Source organism: Cervus elaphus, chromosome 5 (assembly GCF_910594005.1).
Source record: "Cervus elaphus chromosome 5, mCerEla1.1, whole genome shotgun sequence".
Lineage (NCBI taxonomy): Eukaryota > Metazoa > Chordata > Mammalia > Artiodactyla > Cervidae > Cervus > Cervus elaphus.
Genome location: NC_057819.1, coordinates 59,540,445 through 59,562,156, shown reverse-complemented (window position 1 = coordinate 59,562,156; position 21,712 = coordinate 59,540,445). Strand labels below are relative to the sequence as shown.

Here is a 21,712-nt window from a genome sequence, read left to right as displayed (position 1 = left end):
AGTCATTTGAATCGTGTCCAACTCTGCAAGCCTGTGAACTGTAGCCCACCGGCCTCCTCTGTCCATGTGACTCTCCAGGCAAGAATACCGCAGTGGGTTGTCGTGCCCGCCTCCGGGGGATCTTCCTGACCCAGGGATCAAGCCCAAGTCTCTTAAGTCTCCTGCACTGGCAGTCAGGCTCCTTACCACTGGTGCCACCTGGGAAGCCTGTTTAACAGATTAGGTTCTTTAAAAGTCTCTACTCAAGACTTAACAGAAAGTATACGTCTTCCACGAGAACAATAAAGGACCAATATGCAATGAACACCAATATATTAGCGAATATGCACAAAAGACGGGAAAGAAATTCCACTGGAACTGTGAGCCTATGTGGGAATAAAAGTCAAATAAGTCATACAAGGAAGAGAAGAAATTTAGATTACAATTGAAATGCCTTAAATCGAAACTGGAGGGCTGTTTTGTCTCTCATACAGATCAAACTTAGAATTACACAACAAAAGTTATCCTTAGAGCCATCTTACAAAGTGTGGAATGACTAGGTCACATCACCATATGACATGTTTCAAAGCTGCTAAGAGAGTAGGCATTCAACGTTATCGTCACAAGGAAAAAAAAAATTTAACTGCAGGAGGTGACTGATGTTAACTAAAGTGGAAATAATCTTGCAGTTAGTAAGTTGTTAAGCTGTTCTGCTTATACAGTGTTGCATGTCAATTATATCTCAAGAAAATTTGGGGAAAATTAAGCAAATTATGTGAAATTTTATTATAACAACATACTTCATGACGTTTTGGAAAATAAGAAAAATAAATTATAGAAAATGAATTTGTCTTTAAAAAAAGCAACCGCCAGGGGGCAGTGTCCTGAGCCTCCATGAGCTGGCGAGCAGCTGCTATACCGGGAACTGACCGGAAGATGGCAGCGTAGCCTCAGTTTCCTGGTACCAACACATCAGCCTGATCTTAAAAGGCTTTTCAGACACCAAAGAAATCAAAACTACCTCTCAAACGTCTTTTTTTAAAAAGAGAGAGCTTTCATTTCCTTACATTCTGAATGTTGATCTGTAGTTCCATTTTGTAGTGATTGAAGTCTTTGGCAAGTTCATGGCCCTGATGATAGAAAGTAAACATTCCCTGAAAAAATGACAGCATCTGAAACAAAGCAGAAAAGGCAACATTAGCACAAACACACAAAAAAAACCCTCAGGGAAAAAAGTAAAACAGCCACATGTTTCCCCACATCTCATTATGATTCTATTAATGTAAAATAATTCAAAGGAAGTCACTAGAATTCAACTAAATCTAACTGCGTTTTATTCATTAATTGCTCCCTATTTAAAAAAGAATGAAGGATCTGCGATTTTTCCCTCAATAGCAGAGCCATTAGATAGCTTTTATAGTATGCTATAAAGAAGAAATGGAATTCTCCATCACCCATTTGTCCTTTTTCTTTAAAAAAAAAAAAAAAATTTTTTATTTGTGGCCACACTGGTTCTTCGTTGCTGCGGGGGCATTTCTCTGGTTGCGATGAGTGTGGACGGCTCTCTGGCAGTGGGGTGTGGGCTTCTCTCGTCCCGGGCACAGACTGAGTGCACGGGCTTCAATAGCAGCAGCACATGGGCTCAGTCGTTGTGGACCCCGGGCTCTGGAGCACAGGCTCAACAGTTGCGGCCCACGGGCTTCACTGCTCCACGGCATGCAGGATCTTCCCAGACCAGGGATCGAACCCGGGTCTCCTGCATTGGCAGGTGCATTCTACAGCATTGAGCCACCAGGGAAGCCCCCATTTGTCCTTTTTAGTCAAGAGAATCCCTATATTCATTTAAAATGAAACCTCGTCACTACAGGCCGATAGAACCCATAAGGAAAGTGAAATACAGATCAAAGTTAAAACCCAGTGTGGGGCACCCTCGCTTTCATTGACAAAGATGCTCCGTGACTGAGGCAGAGAGGCCAGAGGGAGGGCAGTAATCAAACCCCGAGCTTCCTACAAACTCCCCGACCCTCTCGACCAGAGGGTGGCCGCCCCTGCTTCACATGTGAGCAAATCTACAGTGAGAATGGCCTCAGGTGAGAGTTCAGGAAATGCTGGAATCCACTGTCTTCAGAATGTCACATTGTGTAGTGCTGAGGAATTTGGGACTCTGACGTCCAGTGGCCAGCAGAGGTCAATTCCCCACTGGGGCCAACTACTGACATTTCTCTACTTCAATGTCTACATTCCCTAAATGGCATAATTAAAATATCTCCTTAATAGAGTGCTGTGTGGAATCCATGCATGATCACAGAAAAGTGCTTAGAACAATGACCTAAACGACGACAGAGCACTGTAACTGTTCACAGGAAAAAAAAAAAGGTAGGCCGTTATTATGATTTCTCGTAAAAAGAAAGCTTGAAAGAGGTGTTCTCTGTTTAACTTAGGGTAATTTCATTACTCCACTGGACCATCGCTTCCACCAATGCTAATTTTTCATTAACAATTACTTGGTTTTTCAGTTTGTTTCTGAATATCATACACACAATAGGTAAACTCTATGGCATGTGAATTATACCTCGGTAAAGCTTTTTTTTTTTAATCACATGCACTATAGCCTATATCGAAATTAAAGTGACTCTTGAGAATCATGGATCTCAGTGTATATGTGTTTTTTTGCTAAAACCCACAGTATGAAATATCCTTTGTTTTGATTCAGAAGATACATATATTCATAGATATATTAACATAAAAATAAGTGAAGCTCTCAGAGTACACCTACATAAGCACCAATGAAAATCACGTGTTTCTAAAATAAGTGTAAAGAATGTCAGGGTAACTGACAAAGTCGTTTCAAATGTTCTGCATACTGGCTCTTAATTTAGGTTACATGAAAGTGAAAGTCACTCAGTCGTATCTGATTCTTTGCGACCCCATGGACTATACAGTCCATGGAATTCTCCAGGCCAGAATACTGGAGTGGGTAGCCTTTCCCTTCTCCAGGGGATCAGATCTTCAAAACCCAGGTTTTGAACCCAGGTCTCCCGCATTGCAGGCAGATTCTTTACCAGCTGAGCCACACAGGAAGCCCAAGAACACTGAGTGGGTAGCCGATCCCTTCTCCAGGGGCTCTTCCTGACCCAGGAATTGAACCGGAGTCTTCTGCACTGCAGGCGGATTCGTTACCAACTGAGCTATTGCCTAAGTATTGTGAATTGTATTAGAATTACCAGTCATAGTTGCAAGTACCAAGGTTTGGATGGATGCACTTGCTTTAGAAACAAACTTAAGTAGAATAAAGATTATCCCATAAACACCCCCACACTCACTCACATTCCAATAATTTCATGGGAATTCTTGTTAAGAGTGGAGTTACAACTAGGATGGAAGAAGTTGCACCTGACTGCAGAGTCCTTGAGTCCATGTAGCAAAAGGGATAACATTCATTCCACATTGCTGTGCAAAGAAGGTTGAGAACCGCTACTTACTGGTGGGATTTAGACTCCACAGCGACCTGGGTGCGCTGTGTACAATTTACGACATCTTGTGTCATGTTTATGCATCACAGCCTGTAGCAACCAGAAATGAGACCTTGAAAGAAACAGATTCCTATTCTCTATCACAATGTTCAACTCACAGAGAAGCTTGCTGTTTATACTTACGGGTTCCACAAACTCAAACTTCTTCCTTTCTTGGATTTCCTGAAGCTTACACACATATTCAAGAGACAGTTCATAAAAGTGTTGCCGGTTCTGTTCCACTTGGATATCTGCCTGTGTTAAAACAAAGGAGGCGGTCAGATTAGAGATGGTGCAATGTGAAACTCTTTATCTGAGGTCTGCATAGCTCCCATCTGTGGGCCAAACATGGCCAGCTGCCTGTTCTCCTAAATGAGGTTGAGCTGGACACACCCGTGACCACTCCATCACGTATCTTCTATGTAGGCTGCCCTGCTGCGATGGCTGAACTGAATTGTCCCAAGAGGGGACCTCGTGGTCTTCAAAACTGTAAAATACTTAGTATCTGACTGTCTGCAGAAGTAGTTTACCAACCCCTGCTCATCTCTGTGATGTGGCTGACCCCCAAGGACTGAACATCACGCAGTCTTGCTCTTCACGAGAAACCTACCCCAACCACAACTGACACGCGAGTTGGAACCATACACAGACTCCGAACTATACAAACAGTGTTTCCATTAACAAACCACCTAAGAATGGAGTGGCCTGGGAAGGCGGACTGAACACATTCCAGTCGCCACAGCACTCCTGAGTGAAAACAGCAGGTGAAGAAGTGGCAACAGCCCCACTGCAAGAACTTGGCTCCCAGGCAAGGCTGGGCTTGGCGCCCATCTGCAGGTAGTCACGCTCCTAAGCCCTCAACATGCCCATCCCTTGGAAGCGAGCAGGCAGCAGATGGCCAGGAGACTATTCCAAACAAAGGTTCTCTTGTCTAACTAGAAAGGCACTGGGAGAGGAGATGGCTCCACAGAGGAACGGTGGGGAAAACTCTGCCCTCAGAACGGTTCCTATAAGGCATCCTGTAGTTTTCACCTGGACATTTCTCCAAAGAGGCCACATCTAAACACATGGAAAGCATCACTCACCATCAGGGAAATACAAATCAAAACCACAAGGTAGCACCTCACACTTACCAAAAACAAAACAAACAAAAACAAACCTACCCCCAGAACAAAACAGAAAACAAAAAGAACTGGTGAAGATGTAGAGAAACTGGAACTTTGTACACTGCTGACGTGAATGCAAAATGATTCAGCTGCTACGGAAAACAGTATGGCGGTTCTCTAAAACAAAAAATTAAAAAGAGAATGACCATATGATCTGAACAATTCCATTTCGGGGTATACGCTCACAAGAACTGCAAGCAGGGACTCAAAACAGACACCTGCTCACCCACACTGACAGCAGCTAAATGGCAGAAATAACCAAAGTGCCCACCGACAGACGAAGGGATCATCAAAATCTGGTCTACACAAATAATGGAATATTATTCAGCCTCAGACTGGAAGGAAATTCTGGCACCTGTCTCAACACGGATGAAGCCTGAGGACATGAAGATGTCAACTACATACTGGCACTTGCCGTGTTCCTCTACAAGGACTAAATCATGAGCTGCTATAGCCGCTGACCTTCAAAACCCCCTGAAAAGGAGTTCAGGGTGGACAGCAGAAATGAAGCACTCTGTGCTCTGGGAAAAACTGGAAGGACAGGTCTTCAGATAGCTACATATTTTCAGGAGCTGATTTTATGAGCCCAATTCTTATATCTCTTCCTTTCTAGAAAAGCACTAAAATCCTTCAAGGAGATGTCCGCTCCTCATGACTAGCAGTCATCCTCACAAAACTACCAGAAACCTTCCACACACAAAAATACATGCTTCAATGCACACACGCCCCCTTCAACAAAATCACACACATACTGACCTTCCCTCCACCACTTTGGAGCAGTTTCTTAGAGCTATCGGAAATGCTGTCTCCCAGGCTATAGTCCTCATTTTGCCCCAAATAAAACTTGCTCACAACTCTCAACTCACAACATAATACATTTATTTTAGTCAACAATGCTAAATGAAATGAGCCAATCACAAAAGGAGAGGTGCCATGTGATTCCTCTTCCATGAGGTACCTGGAAGAGTGAAATTCACAGAGACAGGAAGTAGAATGAAGGTTAGGAGCTGGAGGGAAGAGGGCTGGGGAGTTAGTTTAACGGGAAGTACAGAGTTTCGGTTTCTAAGCCTTTCAGAGTTGGAACGTGGGGTGGCTGCACAACAACATGACTGTATTTGCTGACACTGAACAAACTGTATCCTTGAACACAGTTAAAATCGTATCTTGCTATATTTTGGGCTTCCCCTGTGGCTCAGCTGGTAAAGAATCGCCTGCAATGCAGGAGACCCAGGTTCGATCCCTGGGTTGGGAAGATCCCCTGGACAAGGGAAAGGCTACCCTCTGGCCTGGAGTATTCCACGGACTGTACAGTCCATGGGGTCACAAAGAGTCAGACATGACTAAACGACTTTCACTTCACCTGCTATATTTTACCACAACAAAAATTTAAGTTTGGGGAAAAAAGGGCAACAGGTAATAATTTTTTGGCATATCACTTTTTAATTAATGTTTAAATATAATAAATGCTTCTTACTGTGAAATGAAATATTTTCTGCTGTATGTGCAAACACGAGCCTTTCAAATGTAAATTTCTGAGCCCAGGAAAACAATACCAGCTATGCACCAGCCATCAGGTAAGGGTGCTGAGGAGCTTGGGGGGATGCCAAGAAAGCACAGGAGGCAGCCATCCATCACATTCTCCACCTCTTATGGTAAACATCCCCTGGAGAAGGGAATGGCATCCCACTCCAGTATTCTCGCCTGGAAAATTCCATGGATAGAGGAGCCTGGTGGGCTACAGTTCATGGAGTCGCAAAGAGTTGGACACAACTGAGTGACTAACACACACACATGGCAAACACTAAGGATGTGAACAATCAAGAAGCAGGATTTGGCCCCAGATAGCTGAGATGTACATGAAAGGAATGAATTCAATGAATGCAGACGCTTGCATCTTCCCATACATAGAAGACAAGCCTGTGATCCATGTGATCTGTAGTGATAGAGAAGGTTCTTGAGAGTCCCTTGGACTGCAAGGAGATCGTACCAGTCAATCCTAAAGGAAATCAACCCTGAATATTCATTGGAAGGATTGCTGCTGAAGCTGAAACTCCAATACTTTGGCCGCCTGATGTGAAAATCAGATTCATTAGAAAAGACCCTGATGCTAGGAAAGATCGAAGGCGGGAGGAGAAGGGGGTGACAGAGGACGAGACGGTTTGATAGCATCACCAACTCAATGGACATGAGTTTGAACAAGCTCTGGGAAATGGTGAAGGACAGGGAAGCCTGGCTTGCTGCATTCCACAGGGTTGCAAAGAGTCAGATACAGCTTAGCAACTGAACAACAACATATATATAAGAATGGTAGATTCCTTGAGATATCTGGCTTCCCTTAATTAACAGACTGCCTCCTGCCACTCCCACCTTGCTACAAACTTCTATATATCCTGACTCCTTTCCCCGTCTCCTCGGAGCAGTCTCTCGGGGTCACTTTGAGATGCTCTCTTCTTGCTGGAAATCCTCATAATTCCCACCGAAAAAAGAACTCTACTTTCAGATTGCGACTACTTGTCTAGTCAACATGACTAAGTCAAAATGTTTCTTATTAAGCCAAATTTTCTCCCTAATACTCATAGAAATCATGGTTTTTTTTATGCCTCTAATGACCAGAGATTGAGCTCAGCCACCAGCAGTTAACAGGCACAACTCCCAGGAAAAACAATGCCAAGTGTGTTAAGTTATTTACTAAAATGGAGCTATGGGGAATTTAAGGGTGTATCTTTCATGTTATTGTTAATGGGAAATGCCTTTCAAGAAAGTTTCACCAGGATCAGATTTACCAAGGCCGTTTTCTTTTTTTTGAGTGGATTCTCTCTCCTGGTTGTGCTCCGGTATTGCTGCTTAGCTTCCATTCACAGCCTCCTAATGTTCTGAGTGTTGAGAACTGCTGTGCCAGGCACAGAGAGACCTTATCACCAGAATCCCTGGGATTGTAGATAACCCATCATTTACACCACCATCACAGACATCCAAATTACACCCAGCAGCACAGTCCTTTAAGCTTGACTCTGTCTAAAAGGCAATCACTATATAAGTGGTGTAAGAAGAAATGTATTTGGTCTTTGCCCCAGGTTCCTGGCACAAATCTCCTAAAACCCTTGGAATTTCCTGACTGAGGGAAGTGTCTGCTGTCATTTGTAAGGAGCCCCGAGTGAGAACACTGCTGTTTGTGCTAATACGGTGACTTGGGGGGGCGGGGGGCGGCCCAAGGCTGCACAGATTAGAAGGTTAGAACCTTGGCCCCACCCACTGGCCTTCAGGAAGGGGGAAGCACTGCAGATTAAGTTCTGTAACAGCTCTTCAACAAGGGTTCCTAAGCTTCCAGGTTGGTAATGTAAAAAATCAGTAAACAGAAAACTCAACTAAACAGAGCTGGGAGCACTCGTGGCTTCCGAGGACAACAGAGCCCTAGGGAGAGAAGGAAGATGACTCTTCTTTCCTGGCCAGGACTCAGCCCAAGAAAAGCCACGGCCTCTGTTTACTAGAGCCTCCCAACTCCCTGTCCCTCACAATCAAGGGGGTCTCCTTCACGGGTCATGTGGGAACTTGCCCTTGGCTCACCATGGCTGCAAGGCCCCAAACAGCCTCTCTCTTCTGATCCTGAATACACCCATCTTTACTGGAGAAGTATCTGACAGACTATTTATTTCAGGTCATGAGTAAATCCATCCACTTGCCTGAAGAGTGACACACCCCAGCTCCACAGGGTCAGAAGTTTCTGCACTTGGGACCCTTCTGGACCCAGTCCCATGCACCTCTTCATCTCGGCTGCTCATCTGACTCCTCTAGATTACCTTGTATAATAAGCTGGTAAACTTAAGTAAATGTTTCCTAGTTCTGTGAGTTGCCCTAGCAAATCAATCAAACCCAAGGAAGGGGTCACAGGAACCTTTTCTTTGTAGTCAGTTAATCAGAAGCACACCAGGACTTGGTGTGAGAAGTGGGGCGGTCTTTTTTTTTTTTTCTATTTTATTTTTGTTTTGGTCTTCTTTTTTAACTGACGTACAGTTGATTTACAATGTGTTAGCTTCTGCTGTACAACAAAGTGACCTGGCTATACATATAAATTATTTTCCACTATGGTTTATTACTGGATACTGAATAGGGCCTTGTGGTTTATCCATCCTATATATAAGAGTTTGCATCTGCCAGTCATTAGCAGGGCAATCTTGCAGGATTGAGCCCTTAGCCTGCAGGATCTGATGCTATTTCCAGGTAGTGCCAGAACTGAGTGCATTGCTTGGTGGCCTTGAAAAATACACAACTGGACTATACTTTATACCAAGCAAAAGTCATTTTTTAAACGTATAACTTCAAACTGATTATCAATTTCACTTCTGACAGTGCCTGCTGTAAATATGCATACAGGAATAGATCACTCACACAAAGATCTTCAAGGGATCTATTTCTCTGGCCATACTTATGGAAATATAATTATTTGACTACTCAGCATCAACTGAAAAAAAAAATGCAGAACATGAGAGCTGTGAGTCAAGTTTTATTGGGGGCACAATGCAGAATACAGTCTGGGAGCAGGTCCTCAGAGGTTGACTAGTGAATTTAATCTGTAGAGGCAGACGGCAAGTGCTAATTTTTAGCTGCCATAGGGAAACAAAAATATACTTCAAATATCAGCACTCGTAGAATTTTCTCAAATATCCAATTACTGTTCTAGTACAAATATTAATATCGGGAATCGGGGGTGTGATGGAGGCAGAAGCTAATGTGTCCGTTCAATAGAGAGTGAAAGGTAAAGGTCCTAATAGAATTACCAAAATTGCCAGCCTGCTGTCTGCCACAATTTTCTCCTGTGATTTTCACTGGAAACCAGAGGAAAGAACAGCTGATAACAAGGACATACGTCTTTTGTTCAGTACCACTCTCAGCAACCTTTATTAATCTCTCAAGAACCTCAACTCAATTTACTGAAGATCAGCAATGCATTAGCCACTGCCAGAAGTGGCCAAAGCCACATCTAACCTTCTTTCCTTTAAGGAGCATCCCCATCCTTAAGGCATTCACTCTTGCAACAGAAAGCTCGGTCAAGTGGGGTTCTGTATATTTGTAAGGAGCACAGAGATCAAGACAGGAAAGAAAATGTAATGTTTTTTAATCTTTTGGTCATGCCACTTGGCATGTGGGCTAGATACCCAACCAGGGATGGAACCCATGCCCCCTGCATTGAGAGCATAGAATCTTTTAACCATGGACCACCACAGAAGACCCAAGAATATATAATTTAAGTGAAAACTAAAATGATTCATCTGAGGGTCTCTTCAAATTTCCAACCTAATGTTTAATTATCTTTGGAAATGATGAAATTGTTGAAGGTCTGGCTCATAATCTTCACACTTGTTCATTCCATAAATATTTATTAGTGCCTGCTCCCTGACAGGTCTTATTCTAGGCACTGTGGACAGAGTGCTGAAGAGAACGACGCTGCTGCCTGCAAGGAGCGGACATCCTACGGAGAGAAGCCAGGAAACCACCGAATGTACACTCTACACTGTGTGTGCTCAGTCGTGTCCAATCCTCGGTGGCCCCATGGACTGTAGCCCACCAGGCTCCTCGGTCCATGGGATGTTCTAGGCAAGGATAATGGAGCTGGCCGCCACTTCCTGCTCCAGGGACCGTCCTGACCGAGGGATCGAGCCTTTCTCTTGTGCCTCCTGCATTTCCAGGCGGATTCTTTAGGACTGCACCACCTGGAAAGCCCACCTCTGAATATGTAACGAGTCAAATGGTTGTAAGAGCATAAAAAAAAAAGGGCAGAGTAAGGAAGGCACCCTAAATAAGATCAAACATCTCCACTCGGGGGAAGTCTGAGAGCAGACCATCTGGAAGACTATCTGCAGGAGTGAGTCACACGGATCTGCCAGAGGAGGAACACCAAGGCCCTCAGCCATGGAGCCACGCCAGAATGAGGCCGCCATGTGGGGTGAGAGAAGGCGGAGTGGACTGGGGCCCTCTGAAGGAAGCCTCTAGGAGCATTTGGAGAAGAGCAACACAAAGGCTGGCTCTGCTGCCATACAGAAAATAAGCCGTAAGAGGACTTCCCTGGCAGTCCAGTGGTTGACAGTCCATGTTCCCAGTGCAGGGGACATGGGTTCGATCCCTGTGTCATCATGACACAGAGTGACAGGCATGCACGTATGCATGAAAAAAAGAGTGAAAGTGTTAGTCACTCAGTCGTGTCTGACTCCTTAAGACCCCAGGACTGTAGCCCACCCAGGCTCCTCTGTCCATGGGATTTCCCAGGCAAGAATACTGGACTGGGGAGCCATTCCCTTCTGCAGCGGATCTTCAAGACCCAGGGATCCAACCCGGGTCTCCTGCACTGGAGGCAGATTCTTTACAGTCCGCGCCATGGGGGAAGCTGCATGCACACATGCATAAATGAATGCAAAATAATTTGAAAAAGAAAATAAAACTGTAGGGATCCCTGAGTAAAAAGCAGGGAGGCTTCTGTAGCCATCTGTGTGAGAAACGCCCGGCACTTGGGCCAGGGTGACAGGGTTGCAGGCTAGGAGAACTGGCCACATACTGAGAATATCCTGAAGTAGAAGAAGACGTAGGCTGAGGGTCTAGATGGGCTGAGAGAGAAAGGGCCAAGGATGACGCTACAGACTTTGGTCCCTCGGTAGAATGATATCTAATTAGAGAGTGAGATGGAGATGGAAATTGACTCAGGGCATGGAAATCCCATCAGGATACCTGGCAACAGAGATCAAGTAGAACAGGAAGTGGGAAACTGCCGACATGAAGAAAGCCTCTACTGCTGTTACTCCAAAACTGACAGAGGGTAGGAGCTGAGGGAGCACATGTAACAACTGCAGGGCTCTCTGCACAACATGGGAAAGGAGAGCATGCAGCCGCCTTCAGACAGTATTGTGGTCAGGATTAGAGGGTACAAAGGGCCTTTCTCTTTTACAGACCATCAAACACCAGTAAACATCAGCCAATCACATTAGACAGACAAAAGAAGATGCGCCATGTGGTTAATGCCAAAATAACCACACACATACACACAGAGTTTGCAACTAAATCTGTAACATTTAAACACAACCCAGGTTTACTCTACAACATTGTCATTTTGTACATTACGCCTGGATCCCTTATGTGTTTAAAAACAAACAAATACACGGGGAAGAAGTCACACTTCTGTGGGATGAATCAGGATCTTTACAACTGAAAATAGCATTATGTTTAAGAAAGGCATATGTTCCAAATTGTAAACAACTGAGTTTCCATTCAAGGGTGTGAGTGAGGAAAAACAAGTGGCAGGGAATTTAGAAAGAAAACAGAAAGAGAAAACGAGAGAGAAGATATACATTCCTTTCTCCTTACATACGGCTCTCTCCAAAAGAAACAAGTCTATTAACACAAGTAAAACAGATGCTCTCTTTCCAAAGAAGCTTAAAAACTCCTGAATCTTCAGCATTAGGTAAGATTAATGCTGCCTTCACATAAAAGCCAAATGGTATAGGAGCTTATTTAATTCACTTTTTCAACACATCTTGAAAGTTAATTAATAATCTATTCCTGAAAATAATATATCTATCCTCAGTTATGCTAGTTAAAATGGTTGTTCCTGGGAAAATACACTCAGAACCAAAACTTCTAATACTCAACCCACACTGCATTAATCACTCTATAAGGTCTTATTTTGTCTTATTCCAAAAGAGCTTTTTTTTAAAATTCATGGCGATACCTAATCATTTTTTCCATCTCTAATAAACCTAGATAAAACATTTTCAAAAGAAAAGCTCATTTAAAAAATGACATGCACTGATTATTAAATTTTACAAACAAGTTAAAAGAAAAATAAAAACAATACCTCTTGCAAATGTGAGTCTTTCTTTTTTGCTGATAAATTCAAATGCTTATCAATTAGGCTATAGTTCCTTTCAGTCTCTTTGTCAAACTTCTTTTTTTCTTCCTACAAACAGGAAAAACATAGACAAATATGATTAAACATGGGGGAAAGGCATATACACAGTCAATCGACTGGGAAGCTCAAAATATGAAAAATATCCAAAAATAAAAGAAAAAAGTGTGAAAAAGTTATCTGGAAAATCTATCTGCAGCCAGGCCATTGTTTATTAATCATCAAGACAGCGTTAGACTGAAGAGTCACTTATCTTTTTGCTTTTTCCTTTAATGAACTTTTTTTTCTAGCTTGTTATTTTCAACCCCTCATACCTATCAGTGTTTGGAATTAATGCCATTCACTTGTCCATTTAAAAAAAAAAAATTCTGGGCATACACACTGAGGAAACCAGATCTGAAAGAGACATGTGCACCCCAATGTTCATCGCAGCACTGTTTATAATAGCCAGGACATGGAAGCAACCTAGATGCCCATCAGCAGACAAATGGATAAGGAAGCTGTGGTACATATACACTATGGAATATTACTCAGCCATTAAAAAGAATTCATTTGAATCAGTTCTAATGAGATGGATGAAACTGGAGCCCATTATACAGAGTGAAGTAAGCCAGAAAGATAAAGACCAATACAGTATACTAATGCATATATATGGAATTTAGAAAGATGGTAACGATAACCCTGTATGCAAAACAGAAAAAGAGACACAGATGTACAGAACAGACTTTTGGACTCTGTAGGAGAAGGCGAGGGTGGGATGTTTCAAGAGAACAGCATCGAACATGTATATTATCAAGGGTGAAACAGATCACCAGCTCAGGTTGGATGCATGAGACTGGTGCTCAGGGCTGGTGCACTGGGACGACCCAGAGGGATGGGATGGAGAGGGAGGTGGGAGGGGAATCGGGATGGGGAACACATGTAAATCCATGGCTGATTCATGTCAATGTATGGCAAAAACCACTACAATACTGTAAAGTAATTAGCCTCCAACTAATAAAAATAAATGGAAAAAAAATAATAATAATAAAAATTTAAAAAAAAAATTTAGGATGAAAACATAAGACCATAAAGCTTAAAAAAGCAAACTTGCTACAGATTTGGGCATAGAAATGGAATTCATGTAAAACTGAGTAAGTTTTGATCTATGCTTAAAAATTATTTATAATCGCCATTAGGAGGAGGGGGAAGAGAAACACATCTTGGGGAAAAAAACCTTCCCTAATTGTCTAATATAAATATAACAAGAAAATCTCTGACCAGAAATGTCAACTACTTACCCAAATTTCAGCAGTGATTTCTATAACACTGTCTAGAATATTTATCAATAGGTCCACAAAGCCTACAATTATACTGACATACTTCTACTGAGATCCTTTGGTTAACATTACAAACATTTCTCAGGCACTGCCAAGAAATAGTATTTGTTTTCCTTTTGCTAGAGTAGCTTTTAGAGAAAACAAGGAACCAATCTTTTTAATACGGTGGAGACAACCTCCCCCCAAACTGCCTGCCAACATAAGTAGATTTTTCAGAAACATTTCTGAGCACCAGTGAGCTCACATGATGTTCTCCTGCTGTCAAAATGTTTCTATTAACTTCAAACTCTTCCCAACTCTCCAAGGCCTCCTAGAAAGGAACGTTCCCTATTTTCCAGCTTCTATTTTATAAAGTCAAAAATAATGAACTGTCCCAGCTTTTTCTGGCATGATCTTCCTATTAAGCAAAAGGGGTAAATAAAGCACAAAAGTTGTATTTCTCCGCATTTATCATCATTTTTTCACTGCACGGGACACACTGGCAACGAAGCTCTGCCGGCTCACTAAAGGCTCAATAACCCCCACACTGACCACGAAGACACAGACTCAGAACTGACACTTCTCATCTCTACTCCAAGTAATTAGCAACTAGCCGCACATCTTCAAGGGCAAAAACAAAACAAAACACTGAACAATATAAAACCTTAGTTTTTCTCTTCAAAAGATCAGGGGACTTCCTTGGTGGTCGAGTAGTTAGGTAGGACTCCACACTCCCACAGTGGGGGGGGGCGGCTTCCATCCCCGCTCTGGCAACCAACACCCCACATGGCCCACACATGCCCTTGTGTGGTGTGGCCAAAAAAAAAAAAAAAAAATACAGCCATAAAACCTAAAAATTTTTTTTTTAAAGTATCAGAATTCAGTTTTGTCCTAGTTCATTCTTAGAGCCAATCCTAAAATTCTGTAATCCTACCGTTCACCTATACATGAGAATGGTCAAACTTTCACTGAAACGGAAGCATTTTTTCTCTTTATGCCCTAGGTTTAATTTACAACTTTTTTTTTTTTTTTTTACACTTAAGGCATTAATATTACATGGTTACTCCCTCTTTTCTGCTTTTTATGATGACGCACTTCCTGAATGATTTTAATGACTAACAGAAAATAAACTAAATGGAACATATGGCCACTACTTTAAAAATCTCCACTATTTTTAAAAGTTCCTACTGTAGAGTGTGCACTGGACTAGATGTCAGAAGACGCAGGTTCCAGTGGCCACTATGAGCCTGTGGCTCTGCCCCCGGGGTCGCAGCCTTCTCTGAGCACCAGCTTCTCAGGTTGAAAACCAGGCAGGAATGGAGGTAACACAGCTGCATTGACCACAAGTACGTGGCAACACAACATCATGTGGTTAAAAACGCTTACTATCTTTGCAGGTTAGTATTCAGAGAATACTGAAGACGTGTTTACTCCTTTGATTTCATCTGAATCACAGGAGGGGACAAAGGAAGCAACGATGCTACAGTCAGCAGTCAAAACACCCAGCACATGCGGAAATAGTGGGGTATGTAAATGAGGACGTGGGTTAAGTCTGGAATGAAAGAAAATGGTGCTATCAAGCCTCTGTGAAGAAAGAATCTAGCCAAGAAACAACATCACGCCCACCAATTTGAGTGAAAATACATTTGTTCATCTTTGGTATGATACTATACAAATGCTGCTGTGTTTTCTTTTTGAACGTTAAGACTCAGATAATTGTCTCTCCTTGCATTTTTTTCTCAGCGTCACTATAGAATATTCTGTTTTTTTGTACTCATGTGACTTTGGGCACTTAATTATGAATTTTAAAAGGGGCTGTGTTCAACTAGCATTCAATAAAGAACAGAATCTTTTCTTCAACATTGCAATATAGGATGCACATAACACATATGGATTTATACATACATATACGTACATGTATATATATATACACACACATATATACACACACACAAATATAAAATAAATTCGCCATAAAAGGGAACAAAATTGAGTCAGTTGAAGTGATACAGAGTGAAGTAAGTCAGAAAAACAAATATTGCCTATGAACACATATACCTGAAAGCTAGAAAAATAAATATTGATGAACCCGTTTGCAGGGCAGGAATAAAGGTGCAGACAGAGAAAAGACTTGTGGAGATAGATGAGGCAGGAGAGAGTGGGGCGCTGAAATATATACACCACCACAGGTGAAACAGATAGCTGGTGGGAAGCCACTCTGTGACACGGGGGGCCCAGGCTGGCACTCTGTGATGACCTGGAGGGCTGGGACGGCGGAAGTGGGAGGGAGGGTCTCCAGAAAGGGGATGTATGTATCCACATCGCTGATTCATGATGGTGTACAGCAGAAACAAAACACGGTAAAGCCATCATATTCCAATAAAAAATAAGATAGAGTAGTATGAGACAAAAGGCTCTACAAGGATCAAATTAATACAATGAAAACTGTTTTATGAAACAGCATTACTCAAGTGAGTCTGGGTCAAGCTGGAAGTAAACTCAGTAAGGAAAAGTGGAGGCAAGGGCTAGCCAGCAAGCCCACATCTGTGTTAGAGAGACAGGCAGGCAGCCATTACAGAGCCCCAGCAGACTTTTGCCATGTGGAACCATAAGCCCAGTATTTAAGCTGCTCCATTCATTTTTCTGGAACAGCTGAAAGACTCACTGATTTTTAAATGGTGACAGCAAAAAAAAACTTATGTTTTAGGTTTAACATGAGTCAGTTAAGTCACTCAGTCCTGTCCGACTCTTTGAGACCCCAAGGACTGCAGCACGCCAAGCTTCCCAGTCCTTCACCAACTCCCGGAGCTTGTTCAAACTCATGTCCATCAAGGCGGTAATGCCATTCAACCAGCTCATCCTCTGGCATCCCCTTCTCCTCCTGCCTTCCTTCAATCTTTCCCAGCATCAGGGTCTTTTCCAATGAGTCAGTTCTTCACATCAGGTGGCCAAAGTATTGGAGTTTCAGTATCAGTCCTTCCAATGAATATTCAGGACTCCTTTAGGACTGACTGGTTTGATCTCCTTGCAGCACAAGGAACTCTCAAGAGTCTTCTACAACACCACATTTCAAAAGCATCAATTCTTTGGCACTCAGCTTTCTTTATGGTCCAGCTCTCACATTCACAAATGACTACTGGAAAAACCATAGCTTTGACTAGACAGGCCTTTGTCAGCAAAGTAACATCTCTGCTTTTTAATATGCTGTCTAGATTGGTCATAGCGTTTCTTCCAATGAGCAAACATCTTTTAATTTCATGGCTGCAGTCACCATCTGCAGTGATTTTGGAGCTCAAGAAAATAAAGTCTGTCACTATTTCCATTGTTTCCCATCTATTTGCCATGAAGTGATGGGACCGGATGCCATGATCTTAGTATTTTTAATGTTGAGTTTTAAGCCAGCTTTTTCACTCTCCTCTTTCACTTTCATCAAGAGGGTCTTCAGTTCCTCTTCACTTTCTGCCATAAGGGTGGTGTCATCTGCATATCTGAGGTTATCGATATTTCTCCTGGCAATCTTGATTCCAACTTGTGCTTCATCCAGCCCAGCATTTCACATGAGGTACTCTGCACCTAAGTTAAATTAGCAGGATGACAATATACAACCTTGACATACTCCTTTCCTGATATGGAATCACTCTGCTGTTTCATGTCCAGTTCTAACTGTTGCTTCTTCACCTGCATAAAGATTCCTCAGGAGGCAGATAAGGTGGTCTGGTATTCCCATCTCCTTAAGAATTTTCCACAGTTTGTTGTGATCTACACAGTCAAAGGCTTTGGCATAATCAAACAGCAGAAGTAGATGTTTTTCTGGAATTCTCTTGCTTTTTCGACAATCCAGTGGATGTTGGCAATTTGATCTCTAGTTTCTCTGCCTTTTCTAAATCCAGCTTGAATATCTGGAAGTCCATAGTTCACGTACTATTGAAGCCTGGTTTGGAGAATTTTGAGATGAGTGCAATTGTGTGGTAGTTTGAACATTCTTTGGCATTGCCCTTCTTTGGGACTGGAATGAAAACTGACCTTTTCCAGTCCTGTGGCCACTGCTGAGTTTTATAAATTTGCTGGCATACTGAGTGCAGCACTTTCATAGCATCATCTTTTAGGATTTGAAATAGCTCAATTGGAATTCCATCACCTCCACTAGCTTTGTTCATAGTGATGCTTCCTAAGGCCCACTTGACTTCACATTCCAGGATGTCTGGCTCTAGGTAAGTGATCACACCATCATGGTTATCTGGGTCATGAAGATCATTTTTGTACACAGTTCTTCTGCGTATTCTTGCCACCTGCTCTTAATATCTTCTGCTTCTGTTAGGTCCATACCATTTCTGTCCTTTATTGTGCCCATCTTTGCATGAAATGTTCCCTTGGTATCTCTAATTCTCTTGAAGAGATCTCCAGTTTTTCCCATTCTATTGTTTTCCTCTATTTCTTTGCACTGATCACTGAGAAAGACTTTCTCATCTCTCCTTGCTTCTCTTTGGAACGCTGCATTCAATGAGTATATCTTTCCTTTTCTCCTTTGCCTTTTGCCTCTCTTCTTTTCACAGCTATTTGTAAGGCCTCCTCAGACAATCATTTTGCCTTTTGCATTTCTTTTTCTTGGGGCTGGTCCTGATCACTGCCTCCTGTACAACGTCACAAACCTCCATCCATAGTTCTTCAGGCACTCTGTCTATCAGATCTAATCCCTTGAGTCTATTTGTTACTTCCACTGTATAATCATATGGGATTCGATTTAGGTCATACCTGAATGGTCTAGTGGTTTTCCCTACTTTCTTCAGTTTAAGTCTGAATTTTGCAATAAGGAGTTCATGATCTGTGCCACAGTTAGCTCCCGGCCTTGTTTTTGCTTTCTGTATAGAGCTTCTCCATCTTTGGCTGCAAAGAATATAATCAATCTGATTTCAGTGTTGACCATCTGGTGATGTCCATGTGTAGAGTCTTCTCTTGTGTTGTTGGAAGAGGGTGTTTGCTATGACCAGTGCATTCTCTTGGCCAAACTCTGTTAGCCTTTGCCCAGCTTCATTTTTACTCCAAGACCAGATTTGCCTGTTACTCCAGGTATCTTTTAACTTCCTACTTCTGCATTCCAGTCGCCTATGATGAAAAAGACATCTTTTTTGGGTGTTAGTTCTAGAATGTTTTACAGGTCTTCATAGAAGCATTCAACTTCAGTAAGCTAAACATGAGTAAGCCAAACAAAATGTTTACAAGTTAAAAGATGGCTCATGGGAAGTCAGATTGTAATGTTATAAAATCACACATGCCAAAAAAAAAAAAGTGAAGAACAATTGTTACTTAAAACAGAATAACCAGTCAAATAAGATGTACACTATGTAAACACAAGAGTAATTTTTAAATCTAAGAAACAAAACTTACTCAGTTTTTTTTTAATATATTAGAAATAAACATATATATGAAAGAAAAGGAAAGTCAAAGCATTAATCACTCAGCTGTGTCTGACTCTTTGTGACCCCATGGACTATATCGTGCCAGGCTCCTCTGTTCATGGGATTCTCTAGGCAAGAATCTTGGGGTGGGTGGCCATGCCCTTCTCCAGGGGATCTTCCCTACCCAGGGATCAAATCTGGGTCTCCCACATTGCAGGCAGATCTTTACCACTTGAGCCACCAGGGAAGCCAAAAACACATATACATAGTACATATATTTAACGGTGTCATAACAAATCATGGAGTAAAAACTATTATTCAACTAATGGTGTGGTATAACTGGTTAAGTAGTTGGAAATAAAAAGAGAACCATGTCTCAAATCAAAATTAATTCCAGATGGACTGAAAGAGTCACAAGTAAAAAATGAAACCAAAAAACAGCATTTTCATCAGCTCTCAGAACAGAGAGGAATTTGTGAGGAAATGAGAAACAGAAAAAAGAACTTCTAGATATCAAAACTATACAATAAATAAGGCAAAGGGCCAACAATTGGCAAGGAAAAGACACAATTAATATGGAAGAAAGGGAGTAAACATTCCTAACACATAAAATATTCTTTATGAAGCAATTTTTTGCTCAAAGCATACATTACCCTTCCACAGAAAAATTAGTAAAGAATACAGAAAATTCACAGAAGTTTGAAAACACTTGTAAACTATCCACATTTACTAGAATATTTTGTTTCGTCTTAGAAGAAGGGGAAATTTTTAAATTACCAGGTAACTTTTCTTTCTACATATTTTTGGTATTTTACAAATTTTCTAGGATGAGGAAATGAAAAGACTTTTATTTTCAGACTATGAACAGCAAATAGTAAGGCCCAATTAGTCTAGACAGGAGCTTAAATACGTTCTTAGAGATTCCAACTCTCTTTTTATTTAAATAAAATGTGGGGGTAATACCCACACGTGGGCTTCCCTGGTGGGTTCAGATGGTAAAGAGTCCACCTGCAGAGCAGGAGACCTGGGTTCAGTCCCTGGGTTGAGAAGATCCCCTGGCAGAGGGAACGACCCACTCCAGTAGTCTTGGAAAATCCCAAGAACAGAGGAACATGGCAGGTTACAGTCCACGGGATCACAGAGTCGGACTCGACTGAAGCGACTCAGCACGACGGCAATGCCCACACTTACAAGAAATGAAACTCGCAGCACATGTAACACGCTTGGCAGGAGCACTTCTTCCTGCATATGCAGGCCAACCCGAGTTCTGAGATCCCCGCTCGTCCCCGCTGGTCCACCAACAACTCACAACCCCGGTGAAATGCCACCTCTTCCACGAAGCGCTCCTTGACTTCTCCAAGGGGAAACAGCCCCTTCCCCCAACTCCTGCACCAATGTCACCTCTCCTCGACAGTCCATTTGCCCTATCCAACCCACACCCTCTCCCGTCTTTAAGCCCTTTCAGCCTCTCCAAAGCGCTGAGAAGTCAGCCTTTATCCCCGCACCTGGTAGATGCCCAGGGAACACTGGCCAGAGGACACAGGAAGGTGGAAGCCTCTGGCTGCAGAGGCACCGCCACTGAAAAACTGCCCCTGCTGGCTCCTCAGCACTCGCTCCCAAGTCACCAACCCATCACCTGAGCACTGTCTGACCAGGAGGGCCACAAGCCACAGCACTTGAACCTGGCAGGCAAAGAGTGGAGTAAAACCTAGGCAGTTGTTAGCAAGCCGACACAAAGCAAGTCACAAAGGGGATCATAAAAGAACTGCAACTGTGTCTATGCCAGGCCCTGCGCTAAACCCCAGAAATATGTCATCAAATGCACCGACGCCTTATGATAACCTTCGGGGACAGGTGAGATGAGCCCCATTTTAAAGACTGGGAAACTGAGGCTTAGAGGCCTTAAGTAACTTGCCCCAAATCCCAGAGATACTTAAGGGGCAGAAATACAATTCAAAAAGAGGGACAATCGGGTCCAAAACTGAGATGATAGGCCACCACACAGAGCACCGATGCTTTCTCTTGTTGGAGCACTTTTTTTTCATTTATTAACATTTATTTATATTTGGCTGTTCTGGGTCTTCTCTGCTGCACGGGCTTTCCTCCAGTTGTCCAGAGCGGGGGCTACCCTCCAGCTGTGGCGCACAGGCTTCTCCTTGTGGTGGCTTCTCTTGCCGTGGAGCCGTGGGCTCGAGAGCGCTCAGGCTTCTGCAGTTCTGGCTCCCGGGCTCCAGAACACAGGCTCAGTCCTGGTGGCCCATGGGCTTGGTTGCTCCAAGGCACGTGGGATCCTTCTGGATCAGGAATCAAAACCCACATCTCCTACACTGGCAGGCAGACTCCCCACCACTGAGCCTCCAGGAAAGCCCGAGGGCACTTTCCACAGTGTGTGTTTATTGGTTTGTTTTTTTTAACATCTTCCCCACAGACTCGCTGATTTCTTAAAGACTAGACAGTGTTTTAATTCACA

At 42.7% G+C, this 21,712-nt stretch overlaps 1 protein-coding gene across 2 annotated transcripts in view; it reads right to left on the bottom strand.

Annotated features, from left to right (window-relative positions):
- ARHGAP10 (Rho GTPase activating protein 10) overlaps positions 1-21,712 on the bottom strand; it is a 358,558-nt gene that overhangs the window by 210,228 nt on the left and 126,618 nt on the right. For both annotated transcript variants that reach the window (XM_043902572.1, XM_043902573.1), the window contains exons 5-7: positions 12,498-12,599; positions 3,636-3,746; positions 1,047-1,151 (exon numbers count right to left, since the gene is read on the bottom strand). In XM_043902572.1, the coding sequence (XP_043758507.1) occupies positions 1,047-1,151; positions 3,636-3,746; positions 12,498-12,599 (318 nt within the window). The remainder of the gene's footprint in view (positions 1-1,046; positions 1,152-3,635; positions 3,747-12,497; positions 12,600-21,712) is intronic.